The following is a 27,268-nucleotide window of genomic DNA, read 5'->3' as shown; positions in this document are numbered from 1 at the left end:
GGACACCAAGAGGAACAGAAAGGAAGGACATCTCCGTATACAAAGTGACTAGAAGTTGTCCATGTCACGGTGCGAAGTAGACGCCAACGCCTCTTTTTGGATTTGAACCCATAGCCACACAGCTGTGAGGATCCCGGCCCATATCCTGCAGACTATTCCACTGTAGCTTTCATCTCCAGTGTATGAGCGCGCTGTACATCATTTATGTATATCTCGCACCTGATGTTAATCTGTTAGAAAGTCTTTGAGTTATCTCCCCGCGTTGCGGCGACGCTCAGCGCCGGAATGTTCAATTACTGTAAATCTTTTTTTAATTGAGGAAAAAAAATACAACTGATTGTTTTAAGTCATAAAAAATTAACCTCTTGGATGCTGCCGGAAGAGATGAGAGAAGCCGCTTGATAGAAGGGGATTGTGAAAGAGACGTGCCAAAAGACGGTATTTGACGGCACCCGAGGTCATTATGTGGAGATAGGAGGTGGGGCCGAGCGAGGATACAGCCAGCGAAAAACTCGGCGCTGATGAGGAATTAATAAGGCAGCTGTGCTAACGAGCCTCGTTAATGATGATGTTGTTAAAGGGAAATACTTTGCATGTTTTTAATTACGACGATTACAGAGTTAGTAACAAGCTCTCTATCATAGTCAACCAGACCATTACTTTAGTTTGTTGGTTTGTCGCTTGGTTAAAAAAAAAAAATCTTCCGTATTCTAAAGTTCCATCTAATTTCTCGTCTTCTAAGACGGCGAAAAAGTTGGACGTGAAATGTGCCCAGACTGGAGCATTAACCTACAAAGGATCAGTCAACAGGATTATGCCCATGGGCTCCATCACATAAAGTCACAATCTGGGTTAGACTTTTTAGTTTTCGGCCAGTTTTCATTCCTACGAGAGATTGGGAGATGGTAAAAGAACGTTTAGATTATAAAGAAGTAACGCTCTCCTTATGGACATTCCAGTGACTAAAGAGGACCTGAACGTTGGTACAACAGTGCGACTGGTATCATATGGAAGAAGAGATTTTCATCTTTCATATGACACCAGAACTGCTGCCCTATCTGTATTACATCTAGAGATATCATCAGATGAGAGCACGATTGGGATTGGCATTGGATGTAGCTGCTCCTAATCCCAACAGCGATCTTGGTGTCATATGAAGGCTGAGAATCTCTTCTTTCTTATGACACCAACACTGCTGCTCTATCTGTATTACGTCTAGAGATATCATCAGATGAGATCACGATTGGGATTGCCAATTGTACGTAGCTGATCCCAAATCCAACAGCGATCTTGGTGTCATATGAAGGCTGAGAATCTCATCTTTCTTATGACACCAACACTGCTGCTCTATCTGGTTTACATCTAGAGATATCATCAGATGAGAGCACGATTGGGATTGCCAATTGTACGTAGCTGCTCCCAAATCCAACAGCAATCTTGGTGTCGTATGAAGGCTGAGAATCTCTTCTTTCTTATGACACCAGCACTGCTGCTCTATCTGTATTACGTCTAGAGATATCATCAGGTAAGAACACTATTGGGATTTCCAATTGTACGTAGCTGCTCCCAAATCCAACAGCGATCTTGGTGTCATATGAAGGCTGAGAATCTCTTCTTTCATATGACACCAAAAGTAACTGTTACACAGGGATAGATAATGCATTCCTAGCTTGCCTGAAGCCTTTGCATTGTAGGTGGCAAATTTGTAAACTCAATGATATAACTATAGGGGTTGCGGTAGTTGAGAATGCAATTGGGCCCCTGGGGGTCTGACACCCAGTAGTCCCATATTGATGATATAAAATACCTCGAAAACCCCATTTAATGATTGGTTGGAGAAGTATATGTGGGTTAATGGATCCCAAATATGTAGTATTAAAAGGGTTATCCATTTTTTATTCATGTCCTATCCTACCTACTATACAGGGCATAGAGGCAACTGCTTTCGGCTCCGTGCACTGTATGGAGACAGCGCCTCACTATATCTCTTACTCCATGAGATACACTGACATTAACCCCCTCACCACCCTATACCACTAGGGATTCTGACATTAATCATACACTGCTCTCTACATAGTCTGACATCAAAGCCTCTGTAGCTCTGACCCACCAGGGATACTTTCATTAACCCCTTCACTATCCTAGACCACCAGGAATAATGATAATAACCCTTTCATTGCCCTAGATTACCAGGCATGCTGACACTAATACCTTAACTGCCTAAACCACAAGGGATACAGACAATGTTAACAGCATTCAATGATTTGCTTTACAGCACAGTCATGGCCATAGGGGTCTATTGGAGAAATTTCTGGACAGGAAGTGGGAGGGGATAAGCTGTGACATCATCTAGAATTGGAAAGTGTCAGTCTATTATTAGTCCTAGTGGCCAGAGTAAGAATTGCAGGGTATAAAAAACAAGAAAAATGCTTAAAAAGTAGGTTATTTTTGGTGACATGCTGGAGGGGAGGGGGGTAGGGGGTGATCCAGTCTGAACTTTTGCACAAGGGCCTATGAGACTTTTGTTATGCCTCCGGATCCAGGACTATAATAAGGTGACTGACAACTTGCGTAGCAACAAGAAAGCTGCAACTTTTCAAAGAAAACTGCAAACTCCGCATCCATTTTTTATCAGGGGGAAAAAAAAAATAAAAATGAAATTGTACTTTTACGAATTGAGATATTGTAAATTTCCCTTCGGGCCGGATTAACCCCTTATCGGCTTGCCGCGGTTGATCCCGCAAGTGGTAAAGTGTTTACCCGCCGCAGGGGACCATCACAACAAGAAGGCTACCCCGCAGCCGCCTCAGTCAGGTGTGACGCCCCGCCGAGGAGAACTGTTGACGTGATTAATTCCTGCCCAGAGGAGCCTATTATACCAGGAATACATAATCCGTTCCGGCAGCTCCCTCTCTATACCATAGTCGTTAACCCCTGCAGGTCGCCTGACACAGATACAATTATTACAGGGCAACGCCGCTGTGGGCAAAACATTTTGCATACGGATGTGGGAAATGGAATCATTATCTGTCTGCGGCTAAAATAAGATCTAATATTTTCATTAGGATGATGAATTTTTGTGTCCTTTTTGTTCTTTTTTTTTGGGTGGAAATTTAATTAATTCCGTTCTTATAGTAACTCCTGACCTAGTTACAAAAAAAAAATGGTTGCAACAAGGCAAGGTAAATTTTGTCCTTGTTTTTTTTTGCATTTCGAACGGTTTTGGGGTCAAGTTCATATGGTGCGAATGCCATCGACTCCGGGCCACTTGTCGTGATTCATGTCCAGGCTCTTTATAAGCCCGTGTAGGAACCGGTTCTTGCAGCACGCCGCTGAATTATACGTATTCATATCTCTTTCCGAGAGGCGATAAAAAAACCATCTAACAACCTAGTATGAGAAATAACCTCCCGGCTTCGCCCCGGCCATGGAACGTCTCTCTGGTATCATTTCTCACCGGGTCAAGTAGAAAAATATTGTCTGTTACACAACTGTTATTGGAAGAACATAACGCTGAATCTGCTCACTCGGAAATCGCCCTCCGGAGACGAGTAGATACTGAATCTTTTTGTAGAAATCCTCATAGAGGCTTAGGCGTTCGGGTTTACTTCAGTCCGTGACTTCCTCGTAAACATTGTTGGATTACCGACAAGTCGACGCGGGTCAATGCCCTGGTTTGGGAATAGGAGGAAGGCCAGAACCTGAGCGTGCTTTATGGCACCTGGGCACCGCCAGGGCACTTTATGTAGAGTGTCAGGGCCTTGAATTACTGCGCCATCTTATAAAGCGCAGTCCGTTTTGCATCCAGAAGCAGAGGAAAAATATTAGTTGCCCTCGGCGGCATCGTACACACAATGGCGTCTGGGTCTGACAGTCGGCTACAATTATCTTGTTCGTGGTTTATCACTGCTGGGAACTTCTCCGTCCATAGAGGCTTGTAAGGCAATTGTAAAATACCATACCTACGTTTTTATAGAGTAACCCCATAGGGCGGTAAGGGTGTGAGACATCTATGACCAGGTTTGGAGGGGATCTGTCACCAGGCTATGCTGACCCATGTAGAGGCAGAACTGCTCTTTTACTGGCCATTGTGGCAAATAGTTATGAGTCCAGTGTATTCATGAGCAGATCCCTCCCCCAGCTTCTCTTGATGGATGGATAGGGGGCTTCTGGGTATCTACTAAAGGAGGAGGGTGAGGAGTGGCGGACTGACGGTGCAGGGCGAAGGAGATCTGATTAGGAATCGGAAAAGATCGGCAATGGAGCAAATTTCACGATCACGATTGGCTGGAAAATGATCAGAAATCGGATTTTGAAATCTCAAGATCGGCTCAACCCCACAAGTGACTTTTCCCATAGAGAAGCATTGACTAGGGTTGAGCAATCGGGAAAGATCGGATCCCGATTGGCGATCGAGCAAATTTCACGATCGGCTGGAAAATGATCGGAAATCGGATTTTAAAATTGATCCTGAAATCTCAACCCCAGATCTGATATTTCAGTGGAATGCATTCAGATGACAAATGAAGGTTATCCATTTGTTATTACAATGGAGGGTTCCGCTCCGTTGGGATAGGATAATTGTTGGAACGGCGCATACGACCCTCTCTCGGAAAAGGCTCTGGCTGCCCATACAATGCTAGCCTTACATACCACGGACAGCACAGTCTTATAGATATGCTTGTCGTAGTCTTATAGTCCTTGGACTCCCCATGAAATAACAATTTTGGAGAATTTCTTTTTTTACCTTGTGGCCTTGAGTAATTTGACCACTCGTTACCAGTCGGGGGCGTATTCCTACACTCTATGGCACTGTCCAGTTAGAGCTGGGTGGCGGGTTGGTAGAAGAGGTCACGCAGGTGGCCGAGGACGTCATCGCTATGGCCCAGCACGCCAAGACCATCAGAGTGCTGGGGTAGGGGGCGATTCTACAGGTGGGCACATGTTGTTTTATTAATGTTTACCGTTCCCTCTTACTGGAATAATTTTAAAGGAATGCAGAAAACCCCATTAGGCCGGGGCGTCACGTTGCGAAAACACTGTGTCTTACATTACCTGCAAAGTGCAAGGGAATCTGGTTAATCCCATCCACACGTTGCAGAAAAATATCTGCAACGGAAATGCGGAAACCATCGCAGCACGTCAGTTATACGTACGGTAACATCGAATAGAAGGGGAACGGGAAAACTGTAATGGCTTTGGAAATTGCAACGTGTCCGCTGTATCTGCAGAATCCCATCCACTATGCGGGGACGTTTTTTTTTTCTGCAAGGACATGTTTTTTTTTTCATGTTTACGCCACGTGGAGCCTTGGCCTTTAAAAGCAGAGTCGATGCAATGAGAGCAAAAAAAGGAATTAAAGGTGACGGGTGTTTATTTCAGGGCAAACTCACCCACGTTTCAATACCGTCTACACGGGGCTACAAATAGCGACGTCTCCTTGTATCTATCCTATAATCTTGCCATTTTAATGGTCACTTACCATAAAATGACCGAAAAAGCAAAAAAAATTCTCCGCTGCTATAAACTGCCGCTTATTTACAGATCAAAACCAAGGACTCGATCATAGAAGAAACCGGCAGGATAAGCGGCAACAAGCGGGATAATGAGCAGCGGCATCAGAGCGGCTCTGGGTTTTTTCGTTTTCCTTCGTTTTGCCGCTTTAAGGGCCAGTAGCATTACATCAGCCTGGGCTACAATCCAGGAGTATCACAGGCCTTTGGGAAAAGATGCCATAATGAATGTAGTAATAGATTCCCGTATTATCGGCTCCTACAAGACAATGCAGAGGGTGCCCGCCAGCCTCTACGAGTGTGACGAGAGAGGGGCTATCACGCTGAGAGCTCGCTGGGTTCCTCGGAGCCCGCCGCATCTTAATGGACTCATTTAAGAGACAATGTTGATGGTTCCCTGGTGTTTCCAGCGGCGGTGTAATCTGGACGCGTGGTATGAATGGAGGTCCACTCTAAATGAAAGGACAAGAAAGCATTCATTTCCAGATAATGTCCCGCTGTCACCGGCGCAGCGTCCTGCCCACTCTGCCGCCGCACAAACGCTTCTGATTGTCATTCCTCCCATATCCAGAGGCTGCTGCAATACCAGACATTATACTCTCTCCATTACCGTCATGAAACATCAGAGTGCCTGTGTTATTCCCTTCTATCAGTCGTACGTTACACACGCACACGTAGGTGGCGGCCGCCGGTCCTGGAGGTGGATAATGGGCAGCGAAGCTTTTAGATGTTATCCTTGAATCCAGCCGGTCAGATCATAGACATATATACATAGGGGATGTAGTGTCAGTCCGTAATGTCAGAGTCAGCGCAACGTGCACGGAAATGAGTGGCAAGGCAGTTAGTACCGATATAGCAGAGCTCAGTCAATGTATATACCTACTGCCAGTGGCGTAACTACCATAGAGGCAGCAGAGGCGGCTGCCACAGGGCCCGGGCCATTAGGGGGCCCAGTGACAGCCGCTACTGCTGTGTGTGTTTTTTTTTTTAATAGGCCGTTACAGGCCCTATTCACTTGCTGATCCTGGCTGGGCCGGGATTGGTAAGTGACACCGCGGGCCCCACAAAGACTGTCATTATACTCGGGGGTCTTTGCAGACCGCCGAGTATAATGATCGGAGGCCCGGTAGAGGTAAGGGAACGTAAAAATCACTGTTACTTACCTCTCCACGATCCTGCCAGGTCTCCTTCCTACTTGTCTGACGTCTCTGATGTCACATGAACCCGGCCTGCTTCCCGGGTCATGTGACGTCCGACGTCATAGAAGAGAGCCGACAGCAGACAAGACAGCGTAGGAGCCGGGGGACAGCTAAGTAACAGTAATTTTTTATGTTTTTATTCCCCCGGGTCTCCAATTATTATACTCTGGGGTCTGAAAAGATATATAGAGTATAATAATTGTTTATGGGTGTCCACTATGGGGCATAATAGTGTGTGCAGGGGCCACTATGGGGCATAATAGTGTGTGCAGGGGCCACTATGGGGGATAATACTGTGTGCAGGGGCCACTATGGGGGATAATACTGTGTGCAGGGGCCACTATGGGGGATAATACTGTGTGCAGGGGACACTATGGGGCATAATACTGTGTGCAGGGGCCACTATGGGGGATAATACTGTGTGCAGGGGACACTATGGGGCATAATACTGTGTGCAGGGGCCACTATGGGACATAATACTGTGTGCAGGAGCCACTATGGGGCATAATACTGTGTGCAGGGGCCACTATGGGGGATAATACTGTGTGCAGGGACCACTATGGGGGATAATACTGTGTGCAGGGGCCACTATGGGGCATAATACTGTGTGCAGGGGCCAGTAAGGGACATAATACTGTGTGCAGGGGCCACTACAGGGCATAATACTGTGTGCAGGGGTGACTATGGGGGATAATACTGTGTACAGGGGGCGCTATAGGACATAATACTGTGTGCAGGGGCCACTATGGGGGATAATACTGTGTGCAGGGGCCGCTATGGGGCATACTACTGTGTGCAGGGGTCACTATGGGGCATTATACTGTGTGCAGGGGCCACTAAGGGACATAATACTGTGTGCAGGAGCCACTATGGGGCATAATACTGTGTGCAGGGGCCACTATGGGGGATGATACTGTGTGCAGGGGCCACTAAGGGACATAATACTGTGTGCTGGGGCCACTATGGGGGATAATACTGTGTGCAGGGGCCACTAAGGGACATAATACTGTGTGCAGGGGCCACTATGGGGCATAATACTGTGTGCAGGGGCCACTATGGGGGATGATACTGTGTGCAGGGGCCACTAAGGGACATAATACTGTGTGCAGGGGCCACTATGGGGCATAATACTATGTGCAGGGGCCACTATGGGGGATGATACTGTGTGCAGGGGCCACTAAGGGACATAATACTGTGTGCAGGGGCCACTATGGGGGATAATACTATGTGCAGGGGACACTAACGGACATAATACTGTGTGCAGGGCTTACTAAGGGACATAATAGAGTGCGGAGGAGGGGGCCGGTCGAGGTCTTCGGTGTCGGTTGGGGAGGGGCCATGTCAAAAGTTCACCACGGGGCCCCACCAAAATCAGCTCTACTACATGTCTCTGGATGCAAAGGAGTTGAATCTGGGATCTACCTCCTGCAGGACACGACCCCGAAACCGGGACTGTTCCGCAGTAACCAGGACCGTGGGGAGAGATACCCAAGAGGACTTCCCAAACAGAAATCGGGCCTAGTAAGATATATTCCATTCACTTGTATTGTCTATAAGATACACTATAACGCCCTCACTACCAGCCCACGTACGTAACAGGCCGCAGTGGACTAAGAAGCCAACCCCGGGGTTAATCGTTTGATCTAGCAGTGATGTCAAAGCCTTCCGAGTAACTCGACTACATTAGGACACGAGACTCCGGCCTTCACCTCTAATGAAGGAGAGAAGCAATTAGACATGTCTTAATAGACCTGAAGAGGAACCTCGAGTTACCACGATCAATCCGCGTGCCTGGAAAGGTTTCGTTCTGAGGATCAGGGCGACATATCTTCTGTCCATGATGTAAGTGAGCGGCGTTGTGGCAGTGCGTCGTTCATTAGGTAACACGAATCCGTCTAGGAAATAATTAGCTCCAGGTAACGTCTTGGAATAAGCTAATATTGAGATTATTAATGAGTATTGATCAGGGGCGACCCGCGCAGACCATTATACGCAGTGGCGATCTTTACCGGTCAATACCGGCCGAGATGTGATATCTATCTAATTATAACGTCTATCGAATACCTGGAATATAACGCACCTCTCATTTTTCTGGTAATTTCCTCGTATAATATCCAGCTGTGGTTCTATCTCTGCCCAATTACTGTAATGTAGATGATCCGACTGGTATAGATTAGATTTATTGTTAACTCCTTGCGCGACCCCGAGATTTCCTATATCATTAGATCATTCGACATGATGGAGGATTATGTGGCCCCCAGGCTAAAAGCTATTAATGTATAGCCAAGATGGAAGAACATTGTAGTATTGATGTCTTATTCATGTCTCGTCCTAGGCAGATGTCGATAAGTACAGAACAGGATCGGTGGCCAATACGGTTGAACCCAGATATAGAGGATGGACCAAAATATTAAAAATCGCCCAGTGACCAGCGTATTGTACAGCATCGAATCCATCAATCGCCCCTGTGACCAGCAAGTCATTAAACCTAAGCCCTTAAATGGGTTTTCTGACCTGAAATACATTTCTCATACACATGATGTAAACCATCCATACATACCTCCCAACCGTCCCGGATTCCTGGATTCGGTGTCCTGTCCTGCGGTCCCGGTCGGCATGTCCCGGTTTCAACTCAGATCTGTGTCCTCCGAATACATACGTGAGTGGAATCCACTAGCCGCTGCGCTCCGGCTAGTGGATGTGTAGGCGCGAGGTGATGACGTCACATCGCACCTACAACTCTGTGAGTGAAACTGCGGAGAGAGTGGCGGGGGAGCGAGGGAAGGTGAGTATAAGTGGTTTTTGTGTTGAAGTGGAACATAATGAAGGGGGGGTGGAGAATGGTATGAAACGGGGGGAAGAGATGGGGGACATGAAACTGGGGAAGAGATGGGGGGACATGAATCTGGGGGCAGAGATCGAGGACATGAAACTGGGGGCAGAGATGGGGGACATGAAACTGGGCAGAGATGGGGGGACATGAAACTGGGAGCAGAGATGGGGGGACATGAAACTAGGGGCAGAGATGGGGACATGAAACTGGGGGCAGAGATGGGGGACATGAATCTGGGGGCAGAGATGGGGGACATGAATCTGGGGGCAGAGATGGGGGACATGAATCTGGGGGCAGAGATGGAGGGACATGAAACTGGGGGCAGAGATGGGGGACATGAATCTGGGGGCAGAGATGGGGGACATGAATCTGGGGGCAGAGATGGGGGACATGAATCTGGGGGCAGAGATGGAGGGACATGAAACTGGGGGCAGAGATGGGGGACATGAATCTGGGGGCAGAGATGGGGGACATGAATCTGGGGGCAGAGATGGGGGACATGAATCTGGGGGCAGAGATGGGGGGACATGAAACTGGGGGCAGAGATGGGGGGACATGAAACTGGGGGCAGAGATGGGGGACATGAATCTGGGGGCAGAGATGGGGGACATGAATCTGGGGGCAGAGATAGGGGGACATGAATCTGGGGGCAGAGATGGAGGGGACATGAATCTGGGGGAAGAGATGGGGGACATGAATCTGGGGGAAGAGATGGGGGATATGAAACTGGGGGCAGAGATGTGGGGACATGAATCTGGGGGAAGAGATGGGGGACATGAATCTGGGAGCAGAGATGACGGGACATGAATCTGGGGGCAGAGATGGAGGGACATGAATCTGGGGGAAGAGATGGGGGACATGAATCTGGGGGAAGAGATGGGGGACATGAATCTGGGGGAAGAGATGGGGGATATGAAACTGGGGGCAGAGATGGGGGACATGAATCTGGGGGCAGAGATGGAGGGACATGAATCTGGGGGCAGAGATGGGGGGACATGAATCTGGGGGCAGAGATGGTGGGGGACATGAATCTGGGGGCAGAGATGGAGGGACATGAAACTGGGGGCAGAGATGGGGGGACATGAATCTGGGGGCAGAGATGGAGGGAACATGAATCTGGGGGCAGAGATGGAGGGACATGAAACTGGGGGCAGAGATGGGGGGACATGAATCTGGGGGCAGAGATGGAGGGACATGAAGCTGGGGGCAGAGATGGGGGGACATGAATCTGGGGGCAGAGGTGGGGGGGACATGAAACTGGGGGCAGAGATGGGGGGGACATGAATCTGGGGGCAGAGATGGAGGGACATGAAACTGGGGGCAGAGATGGGGGGACATGAATCTGGGGGCAGAGGTGGGGGGGACATGAAACTGGGGGCAGAGATGGAGGGACATGAAGCTGGGGGAAGAGATGGGGGGACATGAATCTGGGGGCAGAGATGGAGGGACATGAAACTGGGGGCAGAGATGGAGGGGGGACATATAATTTACGGGTGACAGTAGCAGGATTATACTGTGTGGGGGCACATGAAAAATGAATGAGAATGGGCGAAGTCAACATAAAAGTGGGCGGGGCTAAATTTGCCATGGCATGCTGCGCGCGCTGCACATTTTGTCCCTCTTTCAGGTCTTCAAAAGTTGGGAGGTATGCACCCATTGATCTCCATATTCTAAAGCACCAAGTAATATCCGGTGCCCATCATGCCCCAGTGCCCATCCTATTATACCGTCCATGTAATTGCTTCCACGTCCTCCCAGTAATGACTTGGCCCCCAGACCCCGGCGATGGCAGGCCATTCTGCTGAGTCTCTCTTGTTCTTATCGTTTTGTTGAGATCTTAGCAGATTTCTCAGGAGATCCTTGCAGAGAACAAATCACTTTCCCTCGCTGTCATTGTCCCGTTTACACCTACGCTGCCTCAACCCCTTTCACAAAGTGGCGCCGCCACATCAGCATACCCAGCTTGTTGCTGGTGGGTCATCTCCGGGGCTGTTCTTCCTTTTATTCTCCACATTCAATCTCCCACTAAGGACTTGAACTGTCACCTGTGAAACATCTTCAGAATCTGTCTCTTTGTAGCCGCGCGCTCCCAGCAGCGAGCAGCATTCAGGCCTTGCTTTCTGCCACGCCGGCTGATAACTCAGCGCTCAATCTGGCATCCTATTAACCCACTTGCTCCCAATACAATCACAAAACTGTGCCGGTCCCTTTCACCTGACCTCATTTACGTCTCCGGGCAAAATGGCCAATACATCCAACTACGGCTCACAATGTCGTCTGTACACAGTATGCGCCATTTGTATCCCTAGATACCGGATGAGTGACAACCTAGGAAAAATGAGCGTCAAGGCGTCTCTGCAGATACTGACCAATATAAGACGCCAATGCCTAAGAATGCCTGTGCCCAAAGCAGCCAAATACACAGAAGAGAACAAGGCCCAATGGGAACTGGGCACCCCTCGTATGGTGTCAGCCGGAACCACCCAGAGCCCGGTGGCTGCAATTTCTATGAGTCCATTCCTCACCACATTTTTGCAGAAGGCATCGCCTCCGAATAGTAAACTACATTGGTTGAACCAAAGCTCGACCCCTCTTCCTCTGAGGGCCCCATAACAGTCTGCGTTGGTGCCACACTAGCTAACAAATGGTCAGTGAAGTCCAGGGGAACGGCACACGGAGGCCATGCCCAATATGGACGGGGCAATGCCACTTATTGGGTGGGGATGCAACACCTATTGCACCTCCCTTTTTTTGTGACTTACCCCTTTTTCAGGATATGTCTGGCATATTAAGTGCCCAAGTCATGTATTAAGGGGCATTCCCCCAAACCTGGGACCCTTGCCCACTCTTCAGACGTCTGGAACGTCATTCCTCTTTTAGGGAGTCGCCCAGACTCCCCAAGGAAGGTTGGTAAAATAAAGATCCAGGAACCCTAACTGGTAGAACGTTACAGGAACCGGGCTGGGAGGCTTCTTCTCGGATAGGTCACTAGTCTCCCTTCATGGGGGTCTGAACAGTATTTCTTCCCTGTCTCAGGGCTGTAACAATAGTGTCTGGGCCACTAGCTCTGGGGCTGAATAGCCTCTCAGCAGGAAGGCTACTCCGTTCCGCAACTAAGACTCGGTTCACATCTGTGCATGGGTTTCCGTTCGGGGCCCCCCGAATGGAAACCTAGTCCGCATAAAAAAGCGGTTACCTTAGGAAACCCGCAGACCCTATAGACTATAATGGGGTCCGTGTGGTTTCTGCACGAAAAATGCAAAAAGTCCTGCTTGCAGCATTTTTCGTGCAGAGAAGGGAATGCAGATGTGACCCGGGCCTCAGACTAGACTGACTGTTGCTGGTGACTTCTAGTGATAGGGGCTCCACCAGATCGCAGTGGAATACTCTATAAAACAGGGGGAAACAAACACAAGAGAAGCTGCAAAACATTCCAAAACATATAAGGATGATATATAATGCAATAAAATAAAACAAATCCATGGGATTCTGCAAATGTTACTTGGAAGGTTTAGTCTGCTAGTATGTCTCCGGGGAAAATATCAAGGGCCCTGAAAAGCCAAGGGAGATCCATAGGGAAAAAGCCTCCGCCATCAACATTTAGGTGTGACCCCATCACCATTGTGTCGCCCTACGGCCTGGTGTCAAAGCAGTCATGATAGGGGAGGGTGAGACTGGCAGCCATCTTGGGCCTCCAGGTAGCCATCTGCACCCTGCCAGTCCTGTGACCAAGGACTTCAATGAAGACGAAGGAAGTTGATCCCTATTCTAAGCCATAATACTACAAAAGGACGTGAAGACAACGGGAGCGCCGAATACAGAAAATCCCATGAAAGACCCGTCCTATAATAATACAATCTGAAGGACTATATACCGGGACGCCGCTCCTATAGACAGGTAGAATACAAATCGATGGGAGGACATTTTAATCTATTTCTTACCCAGAATGCTCTGCGCTAGGTGAGGGACACTAATCTGACTCATTTGTGATGACTTACATTTCCCCCGGAGTCTGTTACAAATCCGCACAGCGTGTCTCCTGGGCACATGAAGGCCTCCAGACAAGGCGCTTTTTTTTTTTCATTAGTTTTAGAATTTTTTTTCTTTTTCCGAGCTACGGAAACACAGGATTGCGATGTGTCGGGGACGCGGTGCTTGTTTTTCCATCAGATTAGAATCCTGCGGTCTATATGTATATAGGTATCTGTACGTGTTACTGTTATAGCTTGCTTTGCAGTAGATTTGTGGGGTCACGCTCTGCAAACTCCGCTTATAGGACACACATGCGCACATCACGTATAGGTGGCGTCCATATTTTTGCACACACCATTCATTTCAATCCAGCCTGGTGGTTTTGATCGAAATCTTGCGCATGCGCAGTAGCGCTCCCTCCAGAGCTGCTCACGCTCCCTTGCCATTTTTGTGTAGAGGACTGCTCAGTTCCCCTGAGAACTACGTGAGCATGCTACGCATGCGCAGTACGGTCGCCGATGTTCTCTACAGGAAAATGGCGCAGGAGCGTGTGCAGTAGCACGGAGAGAGTGCTACTGTGCATGCGCGAGGCGGTGAATTGCAAGGAGGAGGACGTCAAAGAAGAGAGGAGGGCGTGAACAGGCTATGACGCCGGGGGTGCACGGAACGACCACCGTGCACCGTAGGACTGATTTGCATATACATTTTAATGGTAATTCAGAAAAACGGGGGGCGGGGTTCAAAAACGATTAGCAGCATCATATGTTTATCTAAAAACCGGAAAATCTAATGATAGCGCCCCTTTAACGTCTATGACATTTAGTGATCTTCTTTACAGCTGTCTTACAATAGACTCATTGAGGTCTACAGGAGAGTTTTCTAGACACGCCCTGTGCAGGGAGGGGGAGGAGATAAACTGTGACCTCATCTATTATCAGTAGTGATGTAATGATGACTCAGTGGTGTTATTTACCGAGCTGTTATCCTGTCTGTGATGGAAATGAGGTGACTGCTGAAAAGCTCTACAGAATTGGCAGTTGCTTGTCTATTTTTTGGCTTAGTGGATAGAGTGAAAATTGTAGGAAAAATATAGAAATTAAAAAAAATACAGGCACTGCAATAACATGGAAGAAAAAGACAAATCTCTTGTAAAGATTGCCGAGACCTGTCTATATTTCGCTTTTTACTTGCCGCTCTATGTGATAGTTTCGTCTGTTTGTTTATTGCTGGGGTCTATATGAAGTCTAGGCATTAAGTTGCTCTCGGTTCAGCCAGGCGTAGGCGCCGCAGGGCTATTTTAGGGATCTGCAAATTATATTGTAGAAGCCATGCTGATTTGAGAATTACTCTACCGCAGAGACTGTTCTTACCTTCCATCAAGTGATCTTTGTGACCTGTACAAAATATCATAAAAGTGATGTATAAATAGGAGGCAAAACTTACAGGCCACCTGGACCTCCGTCTGTCTCTGCAGCAACGCGCCCATCCGATTCCTGACAATGCAGCGGTAATGCCCAGCGTGCGTCCGGTCCAGCGAGGTGATCATGTATCTGGAAGGAATAGAAGAGTAGACACGGAGCGTTAGAGTCACATTAGTCTTTATATCCTAGTGCGTTCTGCTTTGGATTCGTCAGATTTACCCCAATGTTACTGCAAATTATTTACTGCTTCCTTATATTCCAGTTCTGGGCCAGGTTACCACGCTACAATAAATGTACAATATTCTGACTATTATTAAGGAGGGAGACGCACGACTGCAACGTTCATGTCTATGGGACCGAGCGACATCTGGAGAGCTCTGATGCTCCCAATGACTTGTGCACCTATACAGCCATTGCTCCATTCAGACACGGACCCTGTTCTATAATCAGTGGGGGGTCCGAGCTGTTCGACTGCCACCAATCTATAACTTACCCCGATGCCCATCAAACCTGCTAACACTTTGCATTCAATGTCCATGTTACTGACAAAAAAACATCCTTGGTGAAAATACTCTTGGTCATTCCTCCCACAGACTTGCCCATATCGAAGATCCCCATTGATCGGGATTGACACCCGTATAGATCCCCATTAAACGGGATTGATAGCCATGCAGATCCCCATTGAACGAGATTGATACCCGTACAGATCCCCATTGAACGGGATTGATACCCGTACAGATCCCCATTGAACAGGATTGATACCCGTACAGATCTCCATTGAAAGGGACTGATACCCGTACAGATCCCCATTGAATGGGACTGATACCCATACAGATCCCCATTGACCGGGATTGATACCCGTACAGATCCCCATTGAACGGGATTGATACCCATACAGATCCCCATTGATCAGGATTGATACCCGTACAGATCCCCATTGACTGGGACTGATACCCATACAGATCCCCATTGATCAGGATTGATACCCGTACAGATCCCCATTGACTGGGACTGATACCCATACAGATCCCCATTGATCAGGATTGATACCCATACAGATCCCCATTGAATGGGACTGATACCCATACAGATCCCCATTGAATGGGACTGATACCTGTACAGATCCCCATTGACCGGGATTGATACCCATACAGATCCCCATTGATCAGGATTGATACCCATACAGATCCCCATTGAATGGGACTGATACCCATACAGATCCCCATTGAATGGGACTGATACCCATACAGATCCCCATTGACTGGGACTGATACCTGTACAGATCCCCATTATAACGGATTGATACCCGCACAGATCCCCATTATAACGGATTGATACCCGCACAGATCCCCTGCCATCTCAATTCACATCAGACTTGGATCCTCTTGACAATACACATCAGTACTTAGTTTCGGATTGAGGTTCCTTGGACCCGCCAGATACAATGATTCTGGGGCCAACGCTCCGACAACCCCCAAGAAATAGACCCTAGCACCCTTCAGAGTTGATAGTTCGCTCATCACATCACATCCTGCACGAAAGCACCGACAACCAAGTAAAATCTACTTTTACCCAGAATCCATCACCGCAGCCAATTAACTCCTTGGCCCCCAGTGAGATGCGGGAACAGCTGGGTTATATAAGTGCGGGGGCGCTGCCAGCCCGGCACGTGATATTTGTGTTTATTTTGTGTAACATAAATCACCCTGAAAATTCTTAATTAGAGCAAATAATATCCATTCAATGAGCGGAAAACGCTCCTCACCTGCTCCAGGCTCATCACAGGGCGCTGTGGAATCGGAGGAGACAAAGACGGACTAGATGTCCACTTCTGCAAGGCGCGGGGTTACGCTGGGCGTGCAAAATCCTACAAATGATGATAGCTAGAGAATAAGACGTCTCCAAGCATAAGACATAAGGGAAGAGGGGGCGAAAGGGCGTCAGGACACCCCCATTGACTGGTCCTACCAAAGATGAGTGTCAGCCAATGCCGCCGATGTGTATGGCCATGGCTGAACCGTGGAAATCTCTGCTTTGGATAGGTGATCCATATGTGATCAATGGAGGTCTGATACCCGGGATCCCTACAGATCAGCTGGTTGAAGAGACTGTTACAATGTATCCTTTGCACTGAATACCAATCACAGCGCCATACATTGTATAGTGGTTGTTCTTGGTACTGCAGCTCAGCCCCATTCACTTGAATATGATTGAGCCGCTGCACCATGTGATCGATGATTGTGACATCATTGTCATAGGGAAGAGACATAGAGACTTGACCGAAACTCCACCTGACGTTGACCTTGCAGTGACAAGGAATAGGGGATGCGGGTCCATAGTTCTAGTAATAGGTGAGAGTCCCAGTGATGGGACCCCAAAGATCCGACATCATCATCTGTCATGGGCAGACGTGAGGAATATGGATACTTGTATTAGATATAACCAATTCTTATGGGTTTCGATCATGGTTGAGCCAAACTGTAATACCAGACCGATTCCAGGGTGTGGCGCTATTTTTGGAAGGCAACAGCCATGTTTTTGTAATCTTGGGCAGCCAACACTTGTGGCCCCGCACCAATCCGGATAGCTGTATGGACCGGTACTATACAGTGTACGGAGCTCGAAGTAGATGGCTCCAGTGTTAGGGCTCATTCACACGGAGTAAACGTGGCGCGCAATGTGCCGCGTGTACGGGACGTTTGCGCCGCGATTTTGACGGTGCATTTTTGCGGTCACGTTAGCGCCGCGTTAACGCGCGTTTACGCGGCGCTAACGCGACCGCAATCATACACCGTCAAAATAGTGGCGCAAACGTCCCGTACACGTGGCGCATTGCGCGCCACATTTACTCTGTGTGAACGAGCCCTTACGTTGCTCCCATTGAAGTAAATGGGGGCTCAGCTGACCTGTAATACCATGGTTGGGCCACAATGCAACGACTGGAGCTTCTGGCTCTGAACACTGTATAATTCCAGGCCCCAAAGCAGCCTTGGACAGCTGATCAGCATGGGGGCTGGGTGTCTGCCCTATACCGACACATATGGATGACTAAATAGTCCTGGATAGGGTTGAGGCGATCTTGAGATTTCAGGATCCATTTTCCAGCCGATTGTGAAATTTGCTCGATCGCCGATCGGGATCCGATCTTTCTCGATCCCGATCGCTCAACCCTAGTCAATGCTTCTCTATGGGAAAAGTCACTTTTAGGGATGAGCCGATCTCGAGATTTCAAAATCCGATTTCCGATCATTTTCCAGCCGATCCTGATCGTGAAATTTGCTCCGTCGCCGATCGGGATCCAATCTGTTCCAATCTCGATCGCTCAACCCTAGTGCCGGGGAACCCACTTCAACCTTGTTCCCCATTCTACTATAGGGGTCCCAGGTCTTGGGCGTTGGATCCCAAAGGACAATAAAGGAAGGTGGCGCTATTTCCCGGCCTGCGAGAAGTCGCCAAACCTATACATCAGTATTCCATATTTTGTGGGCACGTGCCAACTCTTTGGCGCCCGTGTAACAGATGGTTTTCTAACAGAAGCCGAGATTAAGTGTCCTTTCGAACAAAATATTTCTACTTTCCCCCGTGGCATTCCCGCTCCTGCAAAACAAAGCGCCGAAATGTTCTTAAACGATAATTTTTACCGTCTCGCCCACAATGCTTTGCTTCTTGAGATACAGAACAATGCCTGAGTCTGGCATGGGCCCTAATTGTATCGGGCGCCATCTGTTTTTTTTTTCCATTTTTTTCTGCGTATGTAGAGGGGGGGTCTGATCCTGGCAAGACCGAGCGGTTCCTGAGCCCGGCTGCCCGCGCACAAGTCTCACTTGTCATTTTTCACAGCTGCGTTTCACAGGAGGCTGCCGGAGCGCAGTTGAGTGGCGCGCGACGTGTCAGTCGTCCGTGCGTCCGGAGACGGGAGGAGGCAGCCGCTCTAATCTGCCTCTCCTTGGGACGGGAAACTTAATTTCCTTTCAGAAGATGAGCATCTTTTATGGAGAGCCCGAGGGCGGCTCCAGGGGACTGAGCGAAAGCTACTTTAAGAAGTGGCTCGCCGGAGGGGGGTCGATGTGGCAGTAATATTCGCTGTGTTCCAGTAATAATTGGCAACTTTTTTATTTTCTGCACTTAAGAAAAGCAGCGTTATGTGTCGGCGGAGGAGTGCGGAGACGAAACACGGATGTATCAAAAACCAACAATTAAAAATAATGAGGGGAAATACTAATTACTGCGCCATAAATCTCCGCCGCTATTTACCAGCCTTGATCATTAGTTAAGGCTTATAAGTTAACAAACAATTTCTTATCTCAACGAGACAGTTTCGGCTCTGCAGGAGATCGGCTCCGTACAATCGTTATCCCTCCTGTATAGAAGCGCTTGCTGCCGTCCAAACGCCGGACCTGCCGCTGCCGGGGTACGAAACCTTACAAAGATCCATGCCATGTTCCTTATAGCGGGATATAAACGCCCCTGTGACGTGTAGCGCTGACCACGCTGACCTAATGGACAGGTTGCTGCCTTCCACAAGGTCAACTCATTGATTCCTCGAAATACTCTGCACTGCTGTGGAGACAGTAACATATTATGGATGTGATTCCTGCTTGTGATCGCTGTTGTCTTCGCCCTGCCTGTCCCATACAGTCCTGTCCTCACTAACATTATCATATAAGTGGACGAATCAATGCCCACTATAGATGAAAACAGCTATCTCCTGAAATACTTTGTGCTGTTGTGGACAATGCCTGTACTGCTTGTGATCACTGTTGTCTTCGTTCTTCTCTTCACCTTACAGCCCTGCCTGTCCCGTACAGTCCTGTTCTCAATAACATTATCATAGAAGTGGACGAATCAATGCCCGCTATAGATGAAAACAGCCATCTCCTGAAATACTCTGTGCTGCTGGGAACCACGCCTGTGATCACTGTTGTCTTCGTTCTTCTCTTCACCTTACAGCCCTGCCTGTCCCGTACAGTCCTGTCCTCACTAACATTATCATATAAATGGGCAAATGTCCACTAGATGAAGGAGACTGTCATTCCCTTAAATACTCTGTGCTGTTGTGGACAATGCCTGTACTGCTTGCGATTCTCTTTTCACCTTACAGCTCCGCCTTTCATATATTCTCCTGTTCTTAGTAACATTATCATACAAGTGGACAAATCAATGCCCACTATAGATGAAAACAGCCATCTCCTGAAATACTCTGTGCTGCTGGGGACACAGTACACCATGCCTGTGATCACTGTGGTCTTCGTTCTTCTCTTCCACAGTTCTGTCCTCACTAACACAATCATATAAGTGGGCAATTGTCCACTAAATGAACAGGATGGTCATTCCCTTAAATACTCTGTGCTGTTGTGGACAATGCCTGTACTGCTTGTGATCGCCGTTGTCTTCACCTTACATTATAACCCTGCCCGTCACTGTCCTCAATAACTTAATGAAATAAATGGACAGGTCGCTCGTTCCCTAGAAGATTAGGGCACTCCTCTCCTGAAATACTCTGCGCTGCTGTGGATACAATGCCTGTGATCTCACCCTCGTCATTCTTCTCCTTAACCAGTAACTCTGCCTTATATACAGCCCTGTCCTTCTTCACGTCCGCCTCTCTACCTCTGGCCTAGAAAGTCCTTCTGGAGAATGGAAGGCGGCCATGTTGAATCTCCATAAGAACATGTAGACACGGTGTGGTCACCTCTGAGGGCCGGGGCTCGTCTCTAGGCACCGGTTCTAGTACCCGATGGCTTCCTAATAAAAACCGCCATGATGGGAATGACTTATATCTTCTAGGTGTTTGCTTTGGGGTGGCGATGGCCTTTAAGTCGTAAGCGAGAGATATCTTATTCAGCAGGCCGGACACCGTCCAGCAGCGCAATGATCATATTGCAGGCACATAACACACGGTTAGGTCCCTCCTCCCGCGTATCGATGTGGCGAGAACGTCCCCGGTTAATTATTAGCGAGAGACTTGATCTCGCCAAACCTGCACCGTCCTCCTTATCTGGCTGTCAGGGATCCGGAGCCCACGGCGTGCCTGTGTTATTGGCCCGGGGAGATAACTGGGATTACAGGCAGGAACTATAAGCTTATTAAACCTCACTAATAAACAGGCGAGGCTGAGACCCAAAAGGGAGAGCGGTGCCGCGGATAAACTCAGATTACTTGCTGAACCTGCAGTATCCGCACGCTGACCTATTTTGCTCAATTCTTTAGTTATGGATAAAAAAGTTTCCTGGTAACTTGGCTGTAAGATTACGTGCGGAACGTTTCCAGGGGCTTTAAATAGTTAATTCACCAGTCCAATCCGATCCTTGGGGAGGCGACGCTTAGTTTACTGCTACTCTATGGTATATATCAGGCCCGTGATGGCACCCATCCTTGGAACAGATTATACTGTGTGGGGGTCACTGTGGAGGAAATTGGACTGTGTGGGGGTCACTGTGGAGCAGATTGTACTGTGTGGGGGCCACTGTGCAGCAGATTATACTGTGTGGGGGCCACTGTGGAGGAAATTGGACTGTGTGGGGGTCACTGTGGAGCAGATTGTACTGTGTGGAGGCCACTGTGCAGCAGATTATACTGTGTGGGGGCCACTGTGCAGCAGATTATACTGTGTGGGGGCCACTGTGCAGCAGATTATAATGTGTGGGGGCCACTGTGCAGCAGATTATACTGTGTGGGGGCCACTGTGCAGCAGATTATACTGTGTGGGGGTCACTGTGCAGCAGATTATACTGTGTGGGGGCCACTGTGCAGCAGATTATACTGTGTGGGGGTCACTGTGGAGCAGATTGTACTGTGTGGGGGTCACTGTGCAGCGGATTGGACTGTGTGGGGGGTCACTGTGGAGCAGATTGTATTGTGTAGCGGCCATTGTGGAGCAGATTGTACTTTGTGGGGGCCACTGCGGAGCAGATTATACTGTGTGGGGGTCACTGTGGAGCAGATTGAACTGTGTGGGGGTCACTCTGGAGCAGATTGAACTGTGTGGGGGTCACTGTGGAGCAGATTATACTGTGTGGGGGTCACTGTGGAGCAGATTGAACTGTGTGGGGGTCACTGTGGAGCAGATTGTACTGTGTGGGGGTCACTGTGGAGCAGATTATACTGTGTGGGGGTCACTGTGCAGCAGATTATGCTGTGTGGGGGCCACTGTGCAGCAGATTATACTGTGTGGGGGCCACTGTGGAGTAGATTGTACTGTGTGGGAGCCACTGTGCAGCAGATTGGACTATGTGGGGGCTACTGTGGAGCAGATTGTACTGTGTGTGGGGCTCTGTGGAGCAGATTGTACTGTGTGGGGGTCACTGTGGAGCAGATTATACTGTGTGGGGGTCACTGTGCAGCAGATTATGCTGTGTGGGGGCCACTGTGCAGCAGATTATACTGTGTGGGGGCCACTGTGGAGTAGATTGTACTGTGTGGGAGCCACTGTGCAGCAGATTGGACTGTGTGGGGGCCACTGTGCAGCAGATTGGACTGTGTGGGGGCTACTGTGGAGCAGATTGTACTGTGTGTGGGGCTCTGTGGAGCAGATTGTACTGTGTGGGGGTCACTGTGCAGCAGATTATACTGAGTGGGGGTAACTGTGAAGAAGACTGCACTGTGTGGGGGTCACATTGGAGCAGAAAACTCTATAAAGCCCCATTCATATGACCATATTTTGCAGGTCTGTAATTGTGTGCAATTGTGGATCCGCACATTATTAAGGCAAATTGTGATAAATTAGGGAGTTTTGGGTTGCAGTTTGGGCACTCAGCCTCTAAAAAGCAACTCCTAATACAATGTTACTACCAATCTGTAATACAGAACACTTCTATCTATACAGAGGCCGTGGCATGGTAGTGTTATACTGTGCCATTGTGGAGTACAATAAGGCGGCACGTGGTCTACAGCATCATAGGATATCTATATGTTGTCACCCAGGATCCCAGTATGAGAATTAAAGGGGTCCAGCCGCAAAAAAACTAGTATCAGTAGGTTCTGAAAGGGTTAAAAAATAAATACAAGACCCATTCGCTGGCCGAGATGTCACCGCGGCTGGCAGTGATCGGCTTAAAGGGATTTTCAGGCGTTTCCGTCGCCATCGTCATTCTTTACACCTGGTTTTTACAGGTGACAACCATTCATTTGTAACACAGGAGTTTGTACTGGGGGTTGTCACTTGGTTTTCCGTGTAACGGTGGCCATACATCCCCTCCACCACATATCACAAGATCGATGAATAATATTAAGAAGATGGCGGCATATATTTATTGAAGTGGACCTGTCCTTTAAGGCCACACGCCCATGGATCGATAGTAGTGTAGTAGACACAACAAATAACATTGACTTACTGAATCTGGAATACCCCTTTAAAGAATTGTTTGCTTTCTTTTGCTGTTACCTCGGTATACATGTCTTTTAACTACAACAGGCTATGAACCCGAGGGGACAGGAGTCGGCACTCTGACATGTCTCCAGACGTAATGAGCACCATCAAAAAGAAAGACGACATGAATGTCTGACATTGGTGTAAATCCTTGCTGCATCTTCAAAGATGAGAAATATTCCCTGTCTCTAGCCAGGGGGGAGGAAATGTCTCCGAAAGAAAGAATTTTGTAGAAGGAGGAAAAACTTTCAAAGTTTGCAAAGTTGTTTTTTTTTTCTAATGGTCACTGCTCATCCGATAAGTAGTGACATGGATGGTCCATGAGACATGGGAGTCCAATCACAAGTCCTACACTTTCATAGGAGCCCAGTGTGCCCTAGTATCTTTAGGGTGCATTGTCGTGAAGCTCGTGCGGTCTACTAGGACATTTACACTACAGCATGCGGTCTACTAGGACTTTTACACTATAGTGTGCAGTCTAATAGGACATTAACACTATACCGTGCGGTCTACTAGGACATTTACACTATAGTGTGCAGTCTACTAGGACATTTACACTATACCGTGCGGTCTACTAGGACATTTACACCATAGTGTGCGGTCTACTAGGACATTTACACCATAGCGTGCGGTCTACTAGGACATTTACTCTATAGCGTGCGGTTTACTAGGACATTTACACTATAGCGTACGGTCTATTATGACATTTACACTATAGCGTGCGGTCTACTAGGACATTTACACTATAGCATGCGGTCTACTAGGACATTTACACTATCGCGTGCGGTCTACTAGGACATTTACACCATAGCGTGCGGTCTACTAGGACATTTACACTATAGCGTGCGGTCTACTAGGACATTTACACTATAGTGTGCAGTCTAATAGGACATTAACACTATACCGTGCGGTCTACTAGGACATTTACACCATAGTGTGCGGTCTACTAGGACATTTACACTATAGCGTGCGGTCTACTAGGACATTTACACCATAGCGTGCGGTCTACTAGGACATTTACACCATAGCGTGCGGTCTACTAGGACATTTACACTATAGCGTGCGGTCTACTATGACATTTACACTATAGCGTACGGTCTATTATGACATTTACACTATAGCGTGCGGTCTACTAGGACATTTACACTATAGCGTGCGGTCTACTAGGACATTTACACTATAGCGTGCAGTCTACTATGACATTTACACTATAGCGTGCGGTCTACTAGGACATTTACACTATAGCGTGCAGTCTACTATGACATTTACACTATAGCGTGCAGTCTACTATGACATTTACACTATAGCGTGCGGTCTACTAGGACATTTACACTATAGCGTGCAGTCTACTATGACATTTACACTATAGCGTGCAGTCTACTATGACATTTACACTATAGCGTGCGGTCTACTAGGACATTTACACTATAGCGTGCAGTCTACTATGACATTTACACTATAGCGTGCGGTCTACTAGGACATTTACACTATAGCGTGCAGTCTACTATGACATTTACACTATAGCGTGCGGTCTATTATGACATTTACACTATAGCGTGCGGTCTACTAGGACATTTACACTATAGCGTGCGGTCTACTAGGACATTTACACTATAGCGTGCAGTCTACTATGACATTTACACTATAGCGTGCGGTCTATTATGACATTTACACTATAGCGTGCGGTCTACTAGGACATTTACACTATAGCGTGCAGTCTACTATGACATTTACACTATAGCGTGCGGTCTATTATGACATTTACACTATAGCGTGCGGTCTACTAGGACATTTACACTATAGCGTGCGGTCTACTAGGACATTTACACTATAGCGTGCAGTCTACTATGACATTTACACTATAGCGTGCGGTCTATTATGACATTTACACTATAGCGTGCGGTCTATTATGACATTTACACTATAGCGTGCGGTCTACTAGGACATTTACACTATAGCGTGCGGTCTATTATGACATTTACACTATAGCGTGCGGTCTACTAGGACATTTACACTACCGTGCATTCACCATCATGGTCTGGGCTGTCCAGTGACCGCCATTTTCACCAGTTCTTTCTCACCAATAGAGTTGAGCGATCGGGATCGGAAAAGATCGGATTGCAATCGGTGATCGAGTAAATTTCACGATCGCGATCAGAATTCCATTCCCGATCTTGTTCGGCGGGATTGTGGTCACACGTTAGTTCCCACAATGGTTGGCTACTGGCCAATTATTGTGGGAAAAGCTAACATTAGGGTTGAGCGATCGGGAAAGATCGGACGCCGATCGGCGATAGACAGTATAGCATAATACCACTGGACAACGTATCGGGAAGAAGAGTTAGCTATTATACAGATTGGTTACGTTTCCCAACTTTATCTTCCTCCTCCGATATCTGAGGTCACACAAATATGGCAGAAGGTTCAGTCAATACCGAGTGAGAGGAAGGTGAGAACCTGGAAAAAAACACTCTCTGTAATTCAAGTCCCTACAAATCTCATAGAGGTGCATAGTCATAAAACTACCTTGATGCTTTGGCGCTCCTTGATGTCACATCAAAGTCATATTGATCATTTTTGGATATTGTGACCTGCCTGGAAATGTTGTTATTGGCAAACATGTAGCATTGCTGTCAGTTCTACTTTAAAGGGAAGTTTTACTGAAGCGAGCCTTTCATTTACGAGGGAAAGGGGCTCGGACAGAAGACCTGCCAAGACAGGAGATGGCCGAGACTGGAGGCGATACGTGGTTATGGTCCAAAGGTTGGGACCTTGAGAAGGACATTACAAATGGTTGACTCAAGAAGCACTTCAGTTGTCCAGGGAAAATTGCAGTTGGACCCCACTAATCCCAAGAATAGGGATGCCTTCCATCTCCGTCTATAAGGAGTGGCCGTCCACAGTTTAGGTGTGGGGGTAGGCTGCAACTTGGTGGGAGAGAGGCCTGTGAGGAAGGTTTTGTTTGTCCCTATAACCATATGCATGTGCCTTATGCAAGCTTGAGAACTGTACGTAAACTTATCGTCAAGACTGCAAACCCGGGAGCGACTAAAGTTTTCCTGCATTGTAATTTTCCCTGGATTACTGTTATTATCAGTCCATTTCTCTGCAAGGATGTTCAATCCGTTTTCCTGCACTGCTGTGCTCCTTTATTACACCGCAGAATGTAAAGGTTGTCCATGCGTAAGGGGGTAAAGGGTTAACTTCCTTAGGCTGCAACCTTTTAGGAGACCCCCTACTGGCCATGGGCAAAGTCCTTGACCAAGATTGGTTGCTATCTTATTCGGAACAGTGTTTATCCTGTTTGTTGAAATTTTCGCGGCTGTGCTTTGCATTTTGTAGATTGGATTTCGTTGTTACGGTTTTCTCAAGTGCGCTCAAGAGGAATTCTTCAGGGACATCACATGTTGGGTTGTGCGGGGGGCAGAGGTGAGCTGTATAAAGAGCAGACGTTACGTCTTTCAGGGAGTTCGGGTGCAGAGTCTGTTCACTTTGGTGTCCTTGACAAGCAGATACCGGGGTCACAAGGGTTGAAGGTCTTATCCATGACTACGCCAGGGAGTGGGAACAGGTGGGATACAACTTGACACAATGCTATCGGTACTGTGCAAGTGTTCTGCAGAGAGTGTAGTGGGATCTCCTACTGGATAGTCCAGTCCACAGTTTGTTGGGCGTCCTCCCACATCTATGATGTCCATATGCACTCGGCATGGCCAGGTAGATGTCTAACAGAAGGGCTACCACAATTGGTCCTACGAACCCTTTTGCACCTTGTCAAGTCCTTGACATCATTAACTTTTCCAGCGACCCTCACAGACTGAATTCAGGCCAATCCTAAGCTCCGCAGCACCGTCCGGACCCGATTCATCTTGGGAATCTGCACAAGACATCACTCCAAACTTCATCAAAGTCTTTGGCCTACATTTGGATGCCCCTGTTGAGCACCCATTGGCCGGTGACCT

At 47.9% G+C, this 27,268-nt stretch overlaps 1 protein-coding gene across 2 annotated transcripts in view; it reads right to left on the bottom strand.

Annotated features, from left to right (window-relative positions):
* SDK2 (sidekick cell adhesion molecule 2) overlaps window positions 1-27,268 on the bottom strand; it is a 495,641-nt gene that overhangs the window by 103,718 nt on the left and 364,655 nt on the right. For both annotated transcript variants that reach the window (XM_075279361.1, XM_075279362.1), the window contains exon 3: window positions 14,961-15,067. In XM_075279361.1, coding sequence (XP_075135462.1) covers window positions 14,961-15,067 — 107 coding nt within the window. The remainder of the gene's footprint in view (window positions 1-14,960; window positions 15,068-27,268) is intronic.

This window comes from Leptodactylus fuscus, chromosome 6 (genome assembly GCF_031893055.1).
Source record: "Leptodactylus fuscus isolate aLepFus1 chromosome 6, aLepFus1.hap2, whole genome shotgun sequence".
Taxonomy (NCBI): Eukaryota; Metazoa; Chordata; class Amphibia; order Anura; family Leptodactylidae; genus Leptodactylus; species Leptodactylus fuscus.
Note: the sequence above shows the minus strand (reverse complement) of the source record. Positions and strands in the feature narration are given on the sequence as shown.